A 21233-nucleotide genomic window follows, 5' to 3' on the forward strand; every position below is an offset into this window, starting at 1 on the left:
GATAATTATGCAAGTATCAAAAAATACAAAAGATCGACAGTTTCAACATTGATCAATGATGTAAAGAAATTTTATATTAGAGCATCCACAATGTATAGTTCAATGAGAGAGTTGATTGAGGTGACATATCATCCATAATGTATAGTTCAATGAGAGAGTTGATTGAGGTGATATTCAATTGATTAAACTCTATCATTGTGGGATGTCATGTTGACATTCAATGGATATGGAGTTCAATGATCATTGAACTCTTCAATGGGAAAAATGAAACATTTTAGCTAATATATATATATATATATATATATATATATATATATATATATATATATATATATATATATATATATATATTCCATTGAACTCTATTAAGTTCAATGCATTGTAGAAAAATTAATGTAGAGTTGTATAGTAAATAAAATATGTTGTGTCAATCTATTAAACTCTAATAAGTTTAATGCATTATGGATGCCCTTAGTTGTCTTGTCTAAAAGTTTTATATATTATACATCTAAACCAATTTATTTTTGAAGTTTTAGTTTCGGATCCTAGTTAATTAGGCTCGTCTTCTTCCCCTGAAAGAGCATGGGCTGAAACTAAATTGACATCCATGACATTTTCGATGAAACCTATTGATTCCTGGACCAATCCAACGTTTCTTTGTAGCTTCACCCTCTCTGGTGATAGTTCCTCCATAATCGTTTCTACACCACCACCATGCAACATTACCTCATTCACTATCTCCTTTTGTATCTCCACATTCATCAATTTTTGTATTATAAACCGAATCTGAAGCGCCATGCAATCCACTACTCATTTCAAAACAATTTTCCAGTAGGTTGTCATCCTCATTTTTAATTCAAACGCTTGATCCCTTGTATTTTCATGTACATCAAACAAATGGTCAACAAAAATCCTGCCTTGACCTTCAATATATATTTCTTCTTGGAAATCGTTAGTCGCGAGCATAAACTCACCACGATTGCCCATTAACTTGTTCCAAGAAGCATAAAATCAGGGTCACATGTATAATCTGTGGTCTTCTCCATCTCCATCATCTCAACAACTCTTTTTGAAAACTCAAGCTTCATTTTCTCCATCACGTTATGAGTCGCTTTCCTCGTAGAGGAAAGTAGTTTTGGATAACTTACGTAATGATCAACCAAGATTCTAACACAAACGATTTCAAGATATCCACAGACTTCTTTTATGACGAGAAGTGGAAAATTATAGATATTGTTCACTTTTTTGCTAAGCAAACATGAATGAGGAGGGAAATTAGATGACCATATCCCATTAGTTTCCTCTAAAACTTTGATCTCCTCAACAAGGAAACTTTCAGAGAATTTGTCGCTCAAGTGAAGTTTTTTCTAAAATCGATCCAGCATTTCGACTAACCGAGCATTGAAATGCATTTGTTTATCGTCCTCATACTCATTATAGTCACCTTGTATCAACATTTTTTGAACAATTTCTTTCAAGGATCCAATAACATGCATGAAAGTAGCCATAACTTCGGGAACACTCATGAGATTGTTGGGTAATTGGTTGAGCTCCAAATTCAAAGCATTGAGCCTCTCATTGATCTTCTTGAGAATGTCCGGAAGACATTTCAATATGAATGCCAATTGCATCTGAACAAGCTTATTTGCCAAGGCGGGAATACCCAACATGGACTTTTCACTCTCGGGCAACCCATTCACACGATGGAGACGTTCAAAGAGTATCGATTCTTCGATTCTAGCTTTATTGTGGGTGTCATCATTAATTATGTTTCTAACATATATGTATTGGTAGCGATCAATGTTGTATTTATTTATCCCAACGGTGTCGAAGACATTACCATATTTGACTTGGTCACATTTGGCAATCATAGCTAGCATCCTCTCTTCTTTGTAGTACATACTTCATTTCCAATTTGAGAGATCACTGGTGGCAGACGCAACATTTAAAATAAATTATCCTTAGGCATTTCAAACTCTATAGCAATACCTAAAAAAATATAAACGACATGTGCCCAAATGGCCAAATTAACACAAACTTAAATGAATTAAAGGTTTTTTTTTCCTTTCTTTTAAGTTACCTTAATTCTAGCAATAGCATTTATAATTTCATTAGTTATAGATATCCATGTTACACTATTGTTATGTACATGTGTATAATTCTTTAGTAGTATGTGCATATTGCAATTAATAATATCATCATGAGTCATCCATTCAAGTGTTGGAGTAAGTCATATAACATATGTTGACGATATATAATGATAAACTGATTGACATTGCCATCTACAAAAAATACAAAATATTTAAAACATTACTAAAGGAAGAAAAAATACCCATTGTTTGTTCTAAATTATCTCGATGTATTCCAGGGAAATCGATTATGGTGAGATCCGGAATATCTCTCTTCTTCATCAACAATGTTAAAGGAACATTTCCTATCTTTTTACCTTCCCCAACAACCTCCATGGTAGCATTATTAATGGCTTCAGATATTAGCATTCGTTAATGGTACAAACCGACTTTTTCTTATACTTTAGTAGGAATTCTGTCACAGGATACAGATGGTTTTGAAGCCTTATTATTAGAGGTACCCATGTACAGGTTTCTTGTACACATGGCAAACATGTGCCGATGAGTGACTCTATAAGGATAGATTTCCCTGAGTCACGATTCCCGACAACAACAATGGTGGGGACAGAGATGCCTTCGTTGATGACTTTAAGGTTGACGAGCATGTCTATGGTTTCTTCAATGGGATGTATCTTGTCATTCCAAGATGAAAAAAGAGGTGGAAGGTATGATGTGGGATTGTGGAGAAGAAGATGGTCAGCTATTGTGTCGTCGCCATCGTCGTTATCATTCATTGCTTGAACAGATGCATTAGAGGGAGAGAGGAGATACATTAGGAGTCTAGGCGAAAGGAAATCTTCACTCGTAAACCAGAAAAAATAAACGAAGTATTAGGGTGTGATTGGACTTACACCCCGTTCCCGATCTCAACTGTAACAACCCAAAAATCATGACCAAAAATTTCATTTTTAATTTAATAAATAAACCACAAGTGTCAATCATTCATTCAAAACATATCACATCAGAGTATCATGTCTAAAACGCTATTTTATTTTATCAGAGTAAACATCCAGGCTAAAACTCCTTTGGTGTGTGTGTCATGCGATCACCCCGAGGTCTTCCCTCCACTACCGGAAGTACCTGAAACCAAAACTGAAAACCGTAAGCACGAAGCTTAGTGAGTTCCCTAACCTACCACATACAACCACATACTGGGTCCCCGCCCGCTGCATCAGGATTTTCCCAACATCGGACGAACTCCGGCATCGTGCCCCGCCCGGCATCAGGCCCCGTCTGGCATCGAGCCCCGCTCGGTATATAGATCTGTTTTTCTTAGGCCCCGCCTATCTCTGGGCCTCGCCCGCTGAACACATACAAACATATAACATAACACACAACAAGCAGCTATCACACTCTACAATACTCCTAATCTAAGGCCTTGCCTAACTAGGACCTCGCCCCTGACCTGCTACTAACGAGTCATGGAACCCCGTCCATGCTCCTGCTGTTAGTGAGATACGGGCCCCCGCCCACACTCACTCATTTCCTATCTCGGGCCTCGCCCCTTCTCTGTTACTAATGAGATATGGAACCCCATCCATACTCTGTTAAGGATGAGATACGGGACCTCACCCACACTCACCTCCCTACCAGGCACATACAAGTAACACACAGTCAACAAGTATAAACTATCATGTAGACATTCCTCAGGCGCCCGCCCAACATCGGACCTTGATCCAAAATCACATTCTAACATACAGTGCCTAGGGCTAACCCCCGGGTCTTCCTATTCATAAACCACATGGTCCGGCATTATGGTCGTAGACCCATTCACACAGTGAGGAAACTCACATTGCACTGCTGAAACCTTGTTGATATCCCTCTAGCTGCTATCTGCCAAATCCCGCACTGCTGCTCCTTCGGCTCCCCGAGCTACCAACACCAAATATCACTTAGTTCAATACATTAATCCATCTTAGGGTAAAATGACCATTCTACCCCTAGTCCAACTTGGTCCAGATCTAATTCCCACAACCAAGGCCCAATACTAAGTAAGCTTCCCAAGCCCACTAGTAGCCCAGTGATGACCCAATTTGCTGCATTGAGCCTAATCCCTTAATAGGCCTTTCCCTAAGCCCAAAATATAATCCCTGACCCATATCATCTGACTTCTGCTGGCCCATTAAGGCCCAAGGTCCAAAGCATGGCCCAAACCGAGGCCCAATAACTCGAAGCCCAAACTGCTAGAGTACGTGGGGCGTACACTCACGTACGTTGAGCGTACTAGGCAAATCGTGCGTACGCTGGGCATACCTGAATGTACGCTTGGCGTCTTGCCCCTGTTAAGAAACTTTCCCATCAAGTGCTTAATACTCCATTTCAGAGGATACCAACTCATATCCAGGTCCTTTTCCATGTCTTAACCCATAAAGTCACTAACTTGGTGACTTGCAACCCACCAAACAAGCCCAAACACAAAAGGTGACAACATACTTCCATAACAAGGGCTAAATATCATGCATGAACTCATTAGGACCATCAATATTGAAACTTTATTGCTTATGGCACACTTTTAGCTCTGAGGGTGGCAACCCCAAGCTCAAAATCGAAGTTGCACCAAAAAGGTCCATTCTTGGGACCAAAATAACCCCAAAACCACACTACACAAGATCTAAGCATTCTTAAGCAAAGTTAAGAACTTTATACCTCCAAAGAGTTCCAAATGATGATGCTATTCCAGATCTATAAGCTCCAACTTCCCAAGTCCTTCTTTGAATACTTCTTCTTTCCTCTTCCAAGCTTAAAACCACCAAGATGAGCTTCCCAAGGTCAAGATTTCACCAAAATGAAGGGTTGAGGAGTTCTAGGGTTTCTCTGAGGTTGGGGAGGCTGATATGGAGGCTAGGGTTTGAGGCATTATGTTCTTTATATAGTGGCTCACCCTAAAATTAGGGTTTAAGGACTCTGGGCGTACTTCTCGTACGTTGGGCGTATGTCCTCAACACCCACGATCACTTTGCCCTGCAACATTGGGCGTACCCCAGCCTTACGTTGGGCATACCCAGCTAAACACACGTGTGCCTTCATGCATGCAAGGGAATGCATTGCCAACTTTTCCATTAAGGGACCATAAATGTTAACAACTTCGAAATGCTATAACTCTTTCATCCTAAGTCCGTTTCCAGCGAACTTTATATCCACAAAAAGGTGGCGAGAAGCCTTAGGCTTCTAGCGACACACCCCAGCCCAAAACTTCTCGAATAAAACTTCGAACCCTTGAAAGACCACAACGCCCCTAGCCTTAGCCTCTAAAATCCATAAATGAATACTTTCAGAACAAGGTGTTACAAATCTCCCCCACTTAAACTAGACTTCATCCTCAAAATATCTCCTTACTAACACCCATCACCCCATCAACTAATCTACGGGACACAACCAATGATTCTACACGCGAAACAACATCCCTAAGATACTGAAAGCCAACTCGGTCTTCTATTCTAAAAAAGGCGAACTTAAAACTTCCTCAAACCCCCAAGCTACTTCGCACACAGGAACCTTCACAATAAATGCTTCTGCCTGAACACCATGTTGCCTTTTGTCTTCCTTCCGAAAGAAAGGGGACCTCCCAGGTCCAAACCTTTCTGCCAACCAGCCAGAATACCGGATTCCCTCCGGTCACCGAACCCAAGCTCAAGCTCTCAGTCGCTCCCAGCAACCTCCGAAGAAACTTCGGCTAGCTAAAACTTCTCTATCTACATTGCTATTCTGGATCCCTAAGTCCTGGGATCCTCGATCCCCTAACTTAACTCTAAGGCCTATACCAGGTCCCACCTGCACTGCTGGAATCTCACGAGCCTCGCCCACGGGTCTCACCCCATACTATATCTTGGACTGGTCTCTCCATTAAGTTTCACTTTCCTTGCTACATTCGCAAGGGCCTCGCCCACGGGTCCCACCCAAACCATACTACTGAGTGACCATACCCCAATCTCACATATCTAGGCCTACACGGGTCCTAAACCATCCTGAATCCTCAACAAACTATCCTTTCTCGATCTTTATCTGACTAACTAGGAGATACGGGCCTCGCCCACACTCCGTTAACTAGGAGATTCAGGTCCCCGCCCTCACTCCTCTAACTACTAGCTACCAGTCTGAAAACGTCTAACAACGAGCGCTCCATAGACTAACATCCTGACTAACTCGCATGCTACTGGGAAACAACAATCTGGTTTCCCAAACCAGTCCTCTACTACCGCGAATACATGAACTCATCGTCAGTACGTTTCTCAAACTCTCAACTCCCCGCTGCTCAAACCAAATGGCTACTCAGTTGCTTTCCTTCTTAGTCAGGAGGTGAACGCATCCAAGTTGCGCTCCTACTCCAGCGCCTAACTACTGGGATAATACTCCCCCACTTCGATTCAACTAGATCCCTACAGGTTCCAACTTGGAAAGGATTCCCAATCCTTTTCTCCACCCAAAGGTCGATCTGCTTTCAGCTACGCTTACCACCGTTGAAGCTCCAAAACTAAACAATATCAAGCCCGAACTGTAGATGTTAGTTGTAAAAGTCGAATAGTGTGTCTTGTAGTGATTCGCATTTTGTATGTTATTTTACTAAGTCAATTTTATATGCGAAGTGTAGCATGCGAAATGTCAATGTATAGACTTAGTATATTTTTTGTATACTCCCTATAAATAGGGACTTAGGCTTGAAGTAGACACACGATATCGAAACACAATATCTCTCTTCAACTTATTTTGTAATCAGTCTTAATAAAACGAGATCTGATTAATATTTACTTCATGTGTTCATCATCTTTCATCATTCAAATCTATTGTTTTGTTTCTTAATTCTCGATAACAATTCTCTTCAAATGGTATCAAAGCGGGATTCAAACTGCTTAGATCTGATTTTCGTAAAAGAATCATTTGCTTTTTGAGTTGCAAAATTTACTCAAAATTTTCCGCGCGTTTTTGGTTTTGAAAATCAATTTTGATCTTCAGATTTGAATCGATTCTGTATTTGAATTGTTATATCGAGTAATCGATTAGTCATTTTTGATCAATTCATTTGATCGAATTCTGAAATTCATCAAGTTTTCTGATATTTTCTGTGTTCATCAATGGCGAACTTCAACATGAATACAATGACTTCTTTCTCTCACTTGCTTGGTTCCTCAACCAAAATTCCGATGTTGATTCCAGAATACTATGATCAATGGGCTGATAGAATGGAAGATTACTTAAATGGAATTGATGAAGAACTTTGGAATTGTATCGATGGAACAGTACAAGCTCCTACTAATGTTCAACAAATTGGATCATCCACTGCATCTCATGATGTTGAAGAACAACGAAAACGACTGAAGGATAATGAAAAGAGGTGCATGAGGGAACTAAGAGGTGCTCTACTTCCTGTGGTTTACAACTACATTCGTAGTTGTAAAACAGCAAAAGACATCTGGAATACTCTAAAAGAGAAGTATCAAGGGGGAGAGAAAAGTCGAAGCAAAGAAGGTGAAGCCAAAACAGTGGGAAAAGTCATCTCGACTCAACTGGTTGCAACTCTTCCAATTCCTACTAAACCGATTTCTTCAACAACAATAACCACAAAAACAATTTCCAAGGGAATTGTTATTGGAGGAAACGAAGGAGGTTCTAGCTCTCAACCTCAGAAAGATGTTTCAGGAAAAGGAAAAGGCATATTGTATGAAAAATCGAAGGAGGAGATAAAAGCTGATGCTGAGGCTGAACTAGAAAGAATGAGACAAGTCCAGAGCATAATGAGACAAAGAGCAAGTGATCCTCCCTCAATGAACAAAGGTGATCCTGCGAAGCTTTACTCTTACGAAACTATAGAGTCTAAAGTTATAGGAAGGGAGATGTATGAGTTCAAGAAGAAGCCCAAAAGAAGTTACGACATTGCGAACTCAGATCACTGTCAACTGGACTTCCCAATTAATGAAATGTTGTTCATCACAGCTCAATACAAGATTAGTGAGAAATTCGATAATCCGGATGACTACACTCATATGAAAATCAGATTTCATGCTGTTCTTGGGAAGAATCCTGATGAAGTCTGGTCCCTGATGAAGATCAAGAAGGTGATTACGATAAAGAAGGATGTTCTGTTTGAAGACATGCTTCAAAATTTTCGATATTTTGTCATCAGGGCTGACAACAAACAATACGACTTCACTGTTGCTGATTTTCCTTTAATGAACTGCAACGATCTCATTCAAGTAGCTCTTATTCTGAAGCACATGGAAGAAAACAAACTCAAAGGCTCGGAAACAAATGTGTTTAAAGTCAGATTCGCACATGTGAAGACTTATATCGACAACTACTTCGATTGTCTGGCACTTACTGATGAGGAGTTAGCGAATGTGCTAGGAAGAGAAGTGAAAGTTCCATGGGAAGATACTTTGACACAATCAGCTCTATCGAAGTATGTTGTGGGTGAGATATGCCTTAAACCATTTGGCATGGTGTTTTCGGGAAGAGACACTAAAGGCAAACCGAAGAAGTTCTTGTTCAAAGCTTCAGAGATTGAAAGATACAATTCTTCGCAATATACGCACTTCATTGTACGTATGAACAATTGCAAGAAAATAACGAAGGTGACAAGAAGGACTTGAAGAAGATGATCTCCTGGTATGGAGAAGTGCGAAGAACGATTCACTCTGCAATTCAAAAGCGTTTAAGTTGAATTGTATCGACTGCTTACAAAGGGGGAGAATGTAGATGTTAGTTGTAAAAGTCGAATAGTGTGTCTTGTAATGATTCGCATTTTGTATGTTATTTTACTAAGTCAATTTTATATGCGAAGTGTAGCATGCGAAATGTCAATGTATAGACTTAGTATATTTTTTGTATACTCCCTATAAATAGGGACTTAGGCTTGAAGTAGACACACGATATCGAAACACAATATCTCTCTTCAGCTTACTTTGTAATCAGTCTTAATAAAACGAGATCTGATTAATATTTACTTCATGTGTTCATCATCTTTCATCATTCAAATCTATTGTTTTGTTTCTTAATTCTCGATAACAATTTTCTTCACGAACCACTCGTGCAGACTAACAAGACACTTCCTGAGTCCCACTCTCACCTGCTACGTCGATCACGTCCCAAAACCAGCCCAAAAAGGAGGGGGTACTGCTATAAACTACCACCCAAAAACCCATGGTATGCAGATGGTATATGAACCAAACACGAACAGAAATAGAATTCTAACATACATTAGCTAACATAGATGTAGTACCATACCATTATGATCATAAATAAAAACTGACAGGAAAGCCAAAAGATACATACTTGCAACGTTCGGTGCTGCTCGAGCCTCCACCGTAGACAACTGAAAAGCCCTGCTTCCCACTACAGGCGCCTCTGCTCGGCCCTGACGGTCGTCGGTGATCCTCATGGTCGCAGGGGCAGGTGCCATCACATGTCCTGCTGGAAACAAACTCGGACACTACGGCTTCTTGTGGCCCCTCTGACTGCAATGAAAACATATCAGGTCTGATCCCTGAGTGGTGGTAGCAGTATAATCCCTACTGAAATGACCAGTCTGGCCGTACTTGAAGCAGCCAGAATCACCACCACTACCACTCCTGCACGCACCCTCGTGCGTCCTGTCACACTTGCCACAACGACTGCGGCCCTGATAATCCCTCGATCTCACGTCCGACCCCTTGGGTCTCTTGTCTGAACCTGAGGCTACCTGGACCTCCTACGTATTCCTCTTCCTGAGGAGTTCCAAATCGATCTCCCTCTCCCTAGCCCGAGCAATCATATCCTCCAGCGTCTTGCAGTTGGACCTGCTCACAAACTCCCTGATGTCACTCCTCAGCATCTCGTGATATCGGGCCTTCTTCATCTCCTCGTCCGCGACATACTAAGGAACAAGAAGATCCCTCTCCCTGAACTTGGCGGTGATCTCTGCCAATGTCTCTGTAGTCTGCCGCAAATCCTGAAACTCCCGTGCTAGCTGTTGCACCTCAATTGCTAGTGCAAACTCAGACCTGAAACTGGTCGAGAAATCACTCCATGTCATTGCGTACAATGCGGAATCATCCCCAATGGCATGACCAACCTCCTCCCACCAATACAGTGCTCTGTCCTTCAGAAGACAGGAGGCAAGTCGGACCTTATCCCCCTCGGGACAACGGCTCGTACAGAAAGCATTAGCGACATCGACCAACCATCTGCTGCTAGCAATGGGGTCCCTGGCCCAATGGTAATTCGGAGCTCCATAAGCCCTGAACTCTCGGAATGTCAGTGTACGCACCCCCATCGTGGCCACCATCTCAGTGTGGAAGGCTCCCAGCCTCTCATCCAAAATCTCTAGTATTTCCTCCTTGACCGTACCAAAGATCATAGGAGTCTGGTCTAGAATACTACGAGTAATCTCAGTTGATATAAACTCCCTCATCTGCTCCCCGAGCTGATCGACTCCTAAACCTGAGCCTGATCCCTCACCTGCGCCTGATCCGCCCGATGGCCTACCTCGTGGCGTCACCATGCTGAAACATGCCACAACAACCATTAGAATACTCGTCACCAACGAGGGATCACACACTTTCTACAAGTTCCCTGGTCTTATCTTAACCCTTCTTGAATCGAGTACGGATCCTATGCTTTCAGTAGTATGGGCCCATACTACCTTCCACATCTATCTATACTTTCCTCAAGAATTGCCTCAACTCCACCAAGTCCCTTACTACTACTAACACTGCTCCCAACACCACTCTCATCCTAAGCTTGCCCTAGGGTAACCTCCAACCCGCACTCAATCCTCAGCTACATAAGGTATCTTTATAATGCCAATTAGCCATTACCTGAATACCATCATATGTGACGAGGCTCAGATATTCCTTCGAGTAAAGGACTCTTCCCTACAACGACTAGACTCAAACAAGAGTTGTGCAATAGGGCCAAATCCAGCACTCTGAGATTAGCCAACCCTGGTCACATGTGACTTGACGCATTCACCTAATGGCTAATTCCCATCACTTAGAGTCCCACAAAGCACAAAGCAAGTAGCATTCAGACAAAAAGGGAAATATAACTAGAATATAATCAAGCAGTTCTATCCATACAACAATAATAAGTACTAGCATGCAGTTCAATAAAACATATAACAGGCATATAAGGCATCCTCCTAGACCCTTAGGCCTAAATCTAGCATGCCGATCACATAATCATATCATACATAAACTTGTATGGGTAATTTGAGAGAACTTACTTGAGCTCGGCTGATTGCATGAACCACACCCCTTTTCTCTTTTCAAACTCTTTTCCTTTTCTCAAAATGCATTTTTATAAAAACGATTTTCTTTTGATAATTTTCATACCATGCCCTCAGTTTGACTTCAGTCACACCCGAGAGTAAGGCCGAATCCCTTAAACCAAGGCTCTGATACCAACTTGTAACGACCCAAAAATCATGACCAAAAATTTTGTTTTTAATTTAATAAATAAACCACAAGTGTCAATGATTCATTCAAAACATATCACATCAGAGTATCATGTATAAAACATTAATTTATTTTATCAGAGTAAACATCCCAGGCTAAAACTCCTTTGGTTTGCACTGCTGAAACCTTGCTGATATCCCTTTAGCTTAGGGATGAGCATTAGAACCGCCGGAACCGGAACCGGACCGGAACCGGAACCGGAATTGGTAATAGGTCCGGTTACCGGTTCTCCATTTTTATGAAAACCGGTCCCGGTTCTAAGAACCGGAATCGGTTTGACATTCTTTTTCATTTTTTAAAATGCGCATAACTCGCTCATATGAAGTTGAAATTATTTGATTTTTTTCCAACATGTAATTTGGAGTTTGTAATTTATTTTTGACGGTACAAACATATGTTTTGGTTAGATATTGAATCAGACACATGCCCCGAAAGAAAGCATATCAATGTTGTGTTTTTTATATTTCAGCATTATTTTTTTGTTTTTTTTAATATGTCCCATTTTTTAAATGTGTATAACTCATTCATATGACGTCGGAATTACTTAATTTTTTTTCCAGCATGTAATTTGATGTTTTTAGTTCATTTTAGACTATTAAAACACATATTTTGGTTAGATATTGAATCAGTTATAGACCCCGGAAGACAACATATCAATGCTGCGTTTTTTCTGTTTCAACATTTTTTATTTTTTTGGAATCTGTTCCTGCTTTTAAAATGAGCATAACTCACTCATATGAAGTCGGAATTACTTGATTCTTTTTTCATCATGTAATTTAGTATTTGTACTTCAATTTAGAATGTAAAAAGTCATAATTTGGTTAAATATTGAATCATTTACAAGCTCCAGAAGATAGCATATAATCTATAGTATTTCAACTAGTTCTACTTTGAAAAGTAACCGAAAAAACGGGACCGGAACCGGAACCTGCGCTAGAACCGGCGGTCCGGTTCCCGGTTCTTATAATATACGAAAACCGGTTCCAAAGCTCATCCCTACTCTAGCTGCTATCTGCCAAATCCCGCACTGCTGCTCCTTCGGCTCCCCGAGCTACCAACACCAAATATCACTTAGTCCAATACATTAATCCATCTTAGGGTAAAATGACCATTCTACCCCTAGTCCAACTTGGTCCAGATCTAATTCCCACAACCAAGGCCTAATACTAAGTAAGCTTCCCAAGCCCACTAGTAGCCCAGTGATGACCCAATTTGCTACATTGGGCCCAATCCCTTAATGGGCCTTACCCTAAGCCCAAAATATAATCCCTGGCCCATATCATCTGACTTTTGCTCGCCCACTAAGGCCTAAGGTCCAAAGCATGGCCCAAACCGAGGCCCAATAACTCGAAGCCCAAACTGCCAGAGTACGTAGGGCGTACACTCACGTACGTTTAGCGTACTAGGCAAATGGTGTGTACGCTGGGCATACCTGAATGTACGCTTGGCATGTTGCCCCTGTTAAGACACTTTCCCATTAAGTGCTTAATACTCCACTCCAGAGGCTACCAACTCATCTCCAGGTCCTTTTCCCTGTCTTACTCCATAAAGTCACTAACTTTGTGACTTGCAACCCACCAAACAAGCCCAAACTCAAAAGGTGACAATATACTTCCATAACAAGCGCTAATATCATGCATGAACTCATTAGGACCATCAAGATTGAAACTTTATTACTTATGGGATACTTTTAGCTCTGAGGGTGGCAACCCCAAGCTCAAAATCTAAGTTGCACCAAAAAGGTCCATTCTTGGGACCAAAATAACCCCAAAACCACACTACACAAGATCTAAGCATTCTTAAGCAAAGCTAAGAACTTTATACCTCCAAAGAGTTCCAAATGATGATGTTATTCCAGATCTATAAGCTCCAACTTCCCAAGTCCTTCTTTGAATACTTCTTCTTTCCTCTTCCAAGCTTAAAACCACCAAGATGAGCTTCCCAAGGTCAAGATTTCACCAAAATGATGGGTTGAGGCGTTCTAGGGTTTCTCTGAGGTTGGGAGGCTGATAAGGAGGCTAGGGTTTGAGCCATTATGTTCTTTATATAGTGGCTCACCCTAAAATTAGAGTTTAAGGACTCTGGGCGTACGTTGGGCATACTTCTTGTACATTGTGTGTACGTCCTCAACACCCGCGATCACTTTGCCCTGCTACGCTCGGCATACCCCAGCCTTACGTTGGGCGTACCCAACTAAACACACGTGTGCCTTCATGCATGCAAGGGACTGCCTTGCCAAATTTTCCATTAAGGGACCATAAATGTTAACAACTTCAAAATGCTTTAACTCTTTCATCCTAAGTCCGTTTCCGACGAACTTTATGTCCACGAAAAGGTGGCGAGAAGCCCTAGGCTTCTAGCGACACACCCCTGCCCAAAACTTCTGGAATAAAACTCCAAACCCTTGAAAGACCAAAACGCCCCTAGCCTTGGCCTCTGAAATCCATAAATGAATACTTTCATAACAGGGTGTTACATCAACTTAACGAGAGAAAAGAAAGGAAATGGATGGAAATGAGAGGAAAGTAAAATAAATTAGTGTTCCCGAGTTTCATTAAAGAAAGGAAGTGAAAGGAAATGGAATGATCAGTTTCCCTCCTAACTTTTCTTCCGATTTGGACGAATATGGAGAGAAAGAACAAAATCTTTAACTTTCCTTTCACTTCTCTCCGACTGGGGAACACGAAAGACAAATTTATTTTCAGTGGCGAGTTTAGAACAACAACCTACATGGGTCACTATTTTAGTGAAACCGATAGAAATGACATAGCTAAAAAACTAGTAACTAGTCGATTCATATAAGCATTTTTTTATAGATATTACAATTGTACCTGAAGAGCTCTAATATCTTGATATATGTCCACAATCGTATCATTACTAATACTATCTAAAACACTTTTTTCAATATATAACACTAAACTATCAACTAAGTTGGGAAACAAAAACAATCAAATAAAACTATATTGATTTCACGATTGATTGAATCAATGGCAATCCATATTAAAACATACCACATGAAGTGACGAAACCTACCACACCTAACCTATTGTGCATAAGTCAAAATAGATGTTTTTATCACTGGCACCAAGATTAGAGAATACATACTAAATTGATTATGTCCTGAACTTTTGATTTCATTATATTTATTCGTAACTGTGAAGAAGATGAGAAGAAGGGTAAAATCGTAGAAGACAGTCATTATTAATTACAAGTTCACAATTCACTCTTTTAAAAAAAACAAGTTCACAATTGAGAACCTTCAAAGTTAAAACTCGATGTGAAGAAGAAAGCAATGTGGATTGCTGGCCAAGACTAATGTAAATATGAGTTTGTCGGCGGCCGGAAGGAGGCAAACTGATCTAGTGATCGATAGGAGTGCTTCGGTCTTCAACCATTCCTTATGATTTTTTTGATTGCGTCATGTGTATTTGCTAGAAACAAATGGACAAATTGCATTCAAATTGTATTTTTTTTTCTTTTAATTTTAAAAGGTATTGGGTTAATTTTTGATAGACAATATTTGAAATAAACTAAAAATTGGACCATTGAAATGCAAAAGATGGGCTAAAAGTCCATTACAAATAAATTAAGGTGGGTCATCTACAAATTTTAAGATAGGTCACAATATGTTTATTAATTACTTGTTACACAATTTTTTTGTTTAGATGGGTCAAGTGACCCACCTTCAATTGCAATAGCCTCGTCACTATTTATTTTCATTTCCTTTCTCTTCTTTTCTCTCACTAATACAAAAATGACCTACGATCACACTTTCTGAAAAACGGATTGTGACACTTTTTATTAAAAGTGTGGCCAAAGGTCACTAAAAAAATTTAGAGACTGTTTTTGGATACATTTAAATTAGTTTGTGTGCCCATTATATAGATAATCAAAACTTTAACCACACTTAATTATACCAAATGTGACAAATATTAGTCATACTCGACCACTGAGGCCATAGGTCACAATCAGCCATAGGTATCGATTAAGATTGTCATAATTTTTTTTATGAGAGACAGTAGATTAACGTATCATGACACGAGTTAGTTCTATGTGTGTTTGTAACTTGGTGCCTATTTAGCCACATAACAGACAAAGTAGCTAAAAGGTGATACATATGGTCACACTAAATATTTGTGTGTCCATAGGGCGGGTCTGTACTAGTTGTACTTAGTTAACGCAAGAAATTAAAACAAGTTAGTATTGTTTACTTATGGTCATGTATCATTTATTATGTGTGTCAAAATATTATGAATTGGCTTTAAGAAGAAACAAATATTGTGTGTAGGTAGCATTTAGTTACGATTACAACTATTATATGTGTCTATATGTAAATATGTAAATATAGACACATATGTAATGTTTATTCTGGTTGTACTATTGTATTTGGAAGACTCTTAAATTTTACCATATTGATCTTTGATATCATTTGGCAGAATAAAAAATGAACAAAAAGTTCAATCATGGCATTTTACAAAAGTATATTGCTTATTTTGCAATTAAAGGGTTGTATAAATTAATGAAAAAAAATGAATGACAGTTTTGTAAAGTTAGAAACAATTTCTAAAAAAAAAACTAAAAATAATAAAAACAAAAACAAATAACAATATAGTTGTATTGAATAAGAGCTATAAGAGAGGACCAAATTGCCCTTTTTGTCATCTATTCTTTTAATTGCACCAGATCATACACCATTAAAAATGAAAAGAATACAACTTATTTTAACAGAATAGTATGATAAATAAATGAAAAGAATACAACTTTGTCTAACATTGCATAACGAAAGTACATTACGATAACATGTAGTTTATGTTATAACATGTCATCCACCATTAATTAAAAAACTGAAGAAAAAAAATAACTTTGAGTTATAACAATATTACACTAGAATAGTTTGATGGTATAATATGGTAAAAAAATATTAAGGAAATTACATCGTCATTTTTTGTCATTTACTTATTCCCCACGTAACGCTAGGATCAAGGTTTGGCCTTTCCCTTCTACAAACAAAAATAAAGATCATTAAATGTTAAAAGAAGGAAAAATAGTATCGCTACAAATGTAATTCATGACATTAAGAAACACGTACCGTACGTATAACAATACCATGACAATCAGTACGAAAATAATCATTTTCCTTCTGCAACTCAAGTGTGTCTACACATGGCAATATATTATCATTATGAGGAACTACAGTACTAAATTCTTCATCTACATCTTCATATGTATCTTTGTAATTTTTGGGAGGTGTATTGAACACAATAGACATTTTTTGGTCGAGCGGGTCTGTGACATAAAATACTTGTTGTGCTTGTGAGGCCAATATGAAGGGATTACCTTTATGGCCTAATCTTTATAGTTCAACTAGTGTGTACCCCAATTTATCCCTTTTTACCCCATTTCTATTGTCAACCCAGTCACACATGAAAATTGGAATTCGTTTAAAATGATAATCTAGTACCCATATCTCTTGCAAACCACCATAATAAGTGTTTTTGGCATATGTTAATTATAAATTGGAATTCGTTTACTGATGTGTGTGTCAGTTGCAACGACACTAACCCCACTGTTTTGGTAAACTTTACTTTCACGAGCTTTTGTACGAAAAGTATATCCATTGATAGCATATACATCGTATTTCATAATGTTCTTATTGGGTCCATGTGAAATCCATCTCATTGTCTCTGTTATACTTTCTCTACAGCCCCCCAACTCTCTCTACCTGAATTGTAATTAGATAATGAATTTAAGATATAAACAAATACTATGCTCTTGTTCTAGTTGTGCCTTTCGTTTAGTAGGGTGTTGATGTTGCAAAAAATCCATGTGTCGTCTGTCAATACGTTAATGTTAATATTATAACAAAAAAACATACATGTAAAAAAACTTACTAGATATACGGGAGTACTTCAGATGTATTTTGCAATACAATGAAATGTGCTTTGCTGAATAGTTCTACAGAAACTTCTACCGATTTAGCAGTTGATAGAGGAGTATCGTTCGTAATAGAACTACTATCTACACCTATCTGAATTCCACATGTGTTATGATTTTCAGGTGGAATACCAACAGTATCCATCTTTTTGAGGAATTCACTAAAAAACTCAATCATCTCTTCTGCAACATTCTCTTCTGCAATGCATCCTTCTGGTCTATTTTTGTTTTGCACGTGCCCCTTAATAACCTTCATAAACCTTTCGAACAGGTATATCCATCTAAAGAATATTGGACCGTATAATTTTACTTCCATAGTTAGATGAACGGTTAAATGAATCATCACATCAAAAAATGATGGTGGAAAGTGTTTCTCAAGAAGGCATAAGGTTACACATAACTCCTCTTGCAACTTATCGAGCTCATCCAGTTTGATGTCTTTGCTACATATTGATTTGAAAAAGAAACAAAACCTTGTAATGGCAACTCTGGTGGGTGGATGCATAATATATCGAATTGCTATGGGCAAAATTTTTTGCATGAACATGTGAGAGTCATGTGATTTTAATTCGATCAACTTCCTATCCTTGAGACTCACCAAACTAGAAAAATTACAACAATACCCTTGAGGAACCCTTAAGCTGTATAAAGTCTCACAAAATTTGTCTTTTTTCTCTTTTGTCAATGTACAACCTACTGCGGGAATTGTTGTGTTGTTCCCTTCTATCTTAGGATGTCGCTCTGATTTTAAACCATAATGAACCAAATCCAATCGAGCTTTATAACCATCTTTCGTCTTCCCGGGAACATTCAACACAGTTCCAGTTAAACTCTCGCCCACGTTCTTTTCAACATGCATAAAATCTATACAATGTGGAATCAAACTGTCGCGCCAATACCTTAGCTATCGATACCATATATTGAATTTCTTCCATAATGTATTATTTTGCTGGCCCACATCTGAAGTACCCACTTGGCATGATTTTATCTTTTTTTATTAATCTTCCCACCTCTTCTAGTTGTAGATTGTTGGATTTCTGCCTCCTTGCCCTTAGACACCTTTCCCCGTTTATTAATTATAAATTTGACTCTCTTATATACTTCCTCCCCATTCATAGGTTCTAGAGAGGGTGAGAACTCTTGTTGTTCATTGAATGCCTTTTTTTTTCTCTTCTGAACGGGTGATCATATGGTAGAAATTGTCTATGACCAGCATAACTCTGCTTATTCGATTCAGGGAGTCTAATGCAGTGTGTTTCTTCACCACACACAACACAACCTTGAAATCCGCTGTATGGACAACCACTTAATGTACCTAGAGCAGGATAATCATTAATAGTCCATAACACTATTGCACGTAGTTTAAACTGCTCTTGTGCATATGCATCGTATGTTTCAACTCTAATATCAAATAATAATTGCAGATCATCAATGAAAGGTACATCAATATCGTTTCGTGGTGTTCCCAAAATCAATAACGAAAGTATGATGAACTTTCTATTCATACACAACCATGGTGGAAGGTTGTAAATGACAGTTAAAATAGGTCACACACTATGACTCATAGTTCCTCTATTCACATAGACCCCGTCAACCGAAATGCCTAGCCGCAAATTTCTTGGCTCGCTAGCAAAGTCAGGATATTTGTCATCAATGGCAACCCATGCTGGTGAATCAACTGGGTGACTTAAAACACCAATATCCCCCTTTCTGTCTGTTGCGTGCCATGTTAAATCTTTTGCAGTAGTATTAGACTGAAAAAGTCGTTTCAACCGCGGAATAATTGGTCACACACTATGACTCATAGTGTGTGACCAATTATTCCATCTTGATTTATCACAAGTAGGACATGTTGCCATGTCTGTGTATTCGTTTCTGTAAAGTATACAATTTTTGACACATGCATGTATCTTATTATACCCTGAACCCATTGCCTTGAATGCTTTTTTGGCCTCGTATGTACTATTGTACATTTCATCACCTTCTGGTAACATATTTTTCATCAAAACCATATTTTTAAGTTTAGTAATTATATGACTGCAGATAATTTTGTGAAATTAGGACACCCTTTATATAGGGGCTTCTCGGCATCTTCAATCAGTTCTCTAAACTTCTCAAGGTTCCCAATAAAATTTTCTTCTACAGCTTCCACCATCTCTACTGTTTCTGCAGCATCTGCTGGCATTTCTGTGTTCATGTTCATGGAATCAACAACGTATGACGTGTCAATGTCAAAATTATGTTCATATATATAATTTCTGGGTGGTTCCTCTGTTTCTCCATGCTTATTCCAATTCGTGTATGTTTGATCAATTCCACTCCTGAATAGGTGATCATCTACCACATCCACCGAATGAGATATGTGGTTTACACATCTGACACATGGACATGGAATTCTTATCTTTTTTTTGGTATGTTAAGGATCCATATTTTTAGAAATCTTGTAATTGTGTACTACATATTTCAAAAATTCTGCAACACCCTTTACATACATTTCTGATATTCTATAGGCTCCCATCCAAGACTTATCCATATTCAGTTTATAACAACATCAACAAGCAATATATGTTTCCTGTTCATTGAAGCATTTTAAAAAACAGTTGGTGTGCATAAACAAAAAAGATCACATTAAAATTAAATCCAATAACTGGAAGCCAAATACTTGTTAATTCAAGAATATATAATGATACATGACCAAACGAAATAGCAAAGATTAATATTATAAAGGTAATTGTTTTTTATGTCCCTGTATAAATTAATGTGGCATGTATACCTGTATGAATTTCATGTTGAAGTATCATTTCCTGGTTGAAGTATAAACGTAGTTGAAATGCGTTTGTAGTAAGCAGAGAAGGATTCGATGGGAATGCATATTGTCTAAAAATTCATATCTACGCAACATGTGTGGATGATTAAGGATATATCGAGAAAAAACAAAAAAAAAAGAGAGAAAAATTGTTCCTAATGGGGTTCGAACCCATGACATTCCAAAATATACATTTACCTACATTTACACTTACCAACTGGGGTGACTGGTTGTTTGTAAGTTATTAGTTTACGAAAAAAACATAACAATAAACTAAAAGAGAAACATTTGACAAAAATACCCCTGCTTCCTCCAGTATTGATCTAAGACAAACACATTTACCATAAATCGTACTTTCCTCATTTGATACAATATACATAATTGTGGTTGCACATTGTTTTTAATTAGCCTTCACAATTGGAAATAAAAACAAATGACAAAAATACCCCTGATTCTTCTCACACTCTTATTGTTTAATTGTAGTTATGCACATCATATTTGTATCCAAGATTAACTTTTTTTTCTATCAATACTATGATGATGCATACCCTTAGATGATGTTTCCTTTTTCTTTTCATTATATATACTGAATGACCATTATACCTTTATATCTCAAACACAGTTTCAATGGGAAATTATAACATTTTCTTTGTTTTATGATAATAACAAATAATTGACGGATATACTCCTACTTTAGCTTAATCTCCATATGTTGATAACAAACATGGTACAAGCTAACTAATCTAACCAATAGCTTACCTCTAAAGTGGAAATAAGTTGAAAAGTATATTGCTTTTTTTACAAAACAATGCAGCAAAATAGGGACAATACTGACTCAGTTATAAGTATGAAACAAAATATAAATAACAATATAAAATTATAATTATAATTACTTCTCATTTTTCCCTTAAGACAGTTATAATCAAAACAACATCA

The 21233-nt window shown here is 38.3% G+C and overlaps 1 protein-coding gene across 1 annotated transcript; it reads right to left on the reverse strand.

Annotated features, from left to right (window-relative positions):
* Positions 1-986: 986 nt before the first annotated feature.
* LOC111916921 (dynamin-related protein 4C-like) lies at positions 987-1901 on the reverse strand. Its single transcript, XM_023912573.2, has 2 exons — positions 1396-1901; positions 987-1332 (listed from the first exon to the last, which is right to left on the reverse strand). The coding sequence occupies exons 1-2, from the start codon at positions 1899-1901 to the stop codon at positions 987-989; spliced, it is 852 nt and encodes a 283-aa protein (XP_023768341.2).
* Between the last annotated feature and the right edge of the window lie 19332 nt (positions 1902-21233).

The sequence above is a fragment of the Lactuca sativa genome, chromosome 9 (assembly GCF_002870075.4).
Source record: "Lactuca sativa cultivar Salinas chromosome 9, Lsat_Salinas_v11, whole genome shotgun sequence".
In the NCBI taxonomy this organism is placed as follows: domain Eukaryota; kingdom Viridiplantae; phylum Streptophyta; class Magnoliopsida; order Asterales; family Asteraceae; genus Lactuca; species Lactuca sativa.

Coding starts and splice junctions, on each gene's coding strand:
- LOC111916921 (XM_023912573.2), bottom strand. CDS start 1,901: ATGTACTACAAAGAAGAGAGGATGCTAGCTATGATTGCCAAATGTGAC. Junction 1,333..1,395: donor CAAATGCATTTCAATGCTCG/GTTAGTCGAAAT, acceptor ATTCTCTGAAAG/TTTCCTTGTTGAGGAGATCA.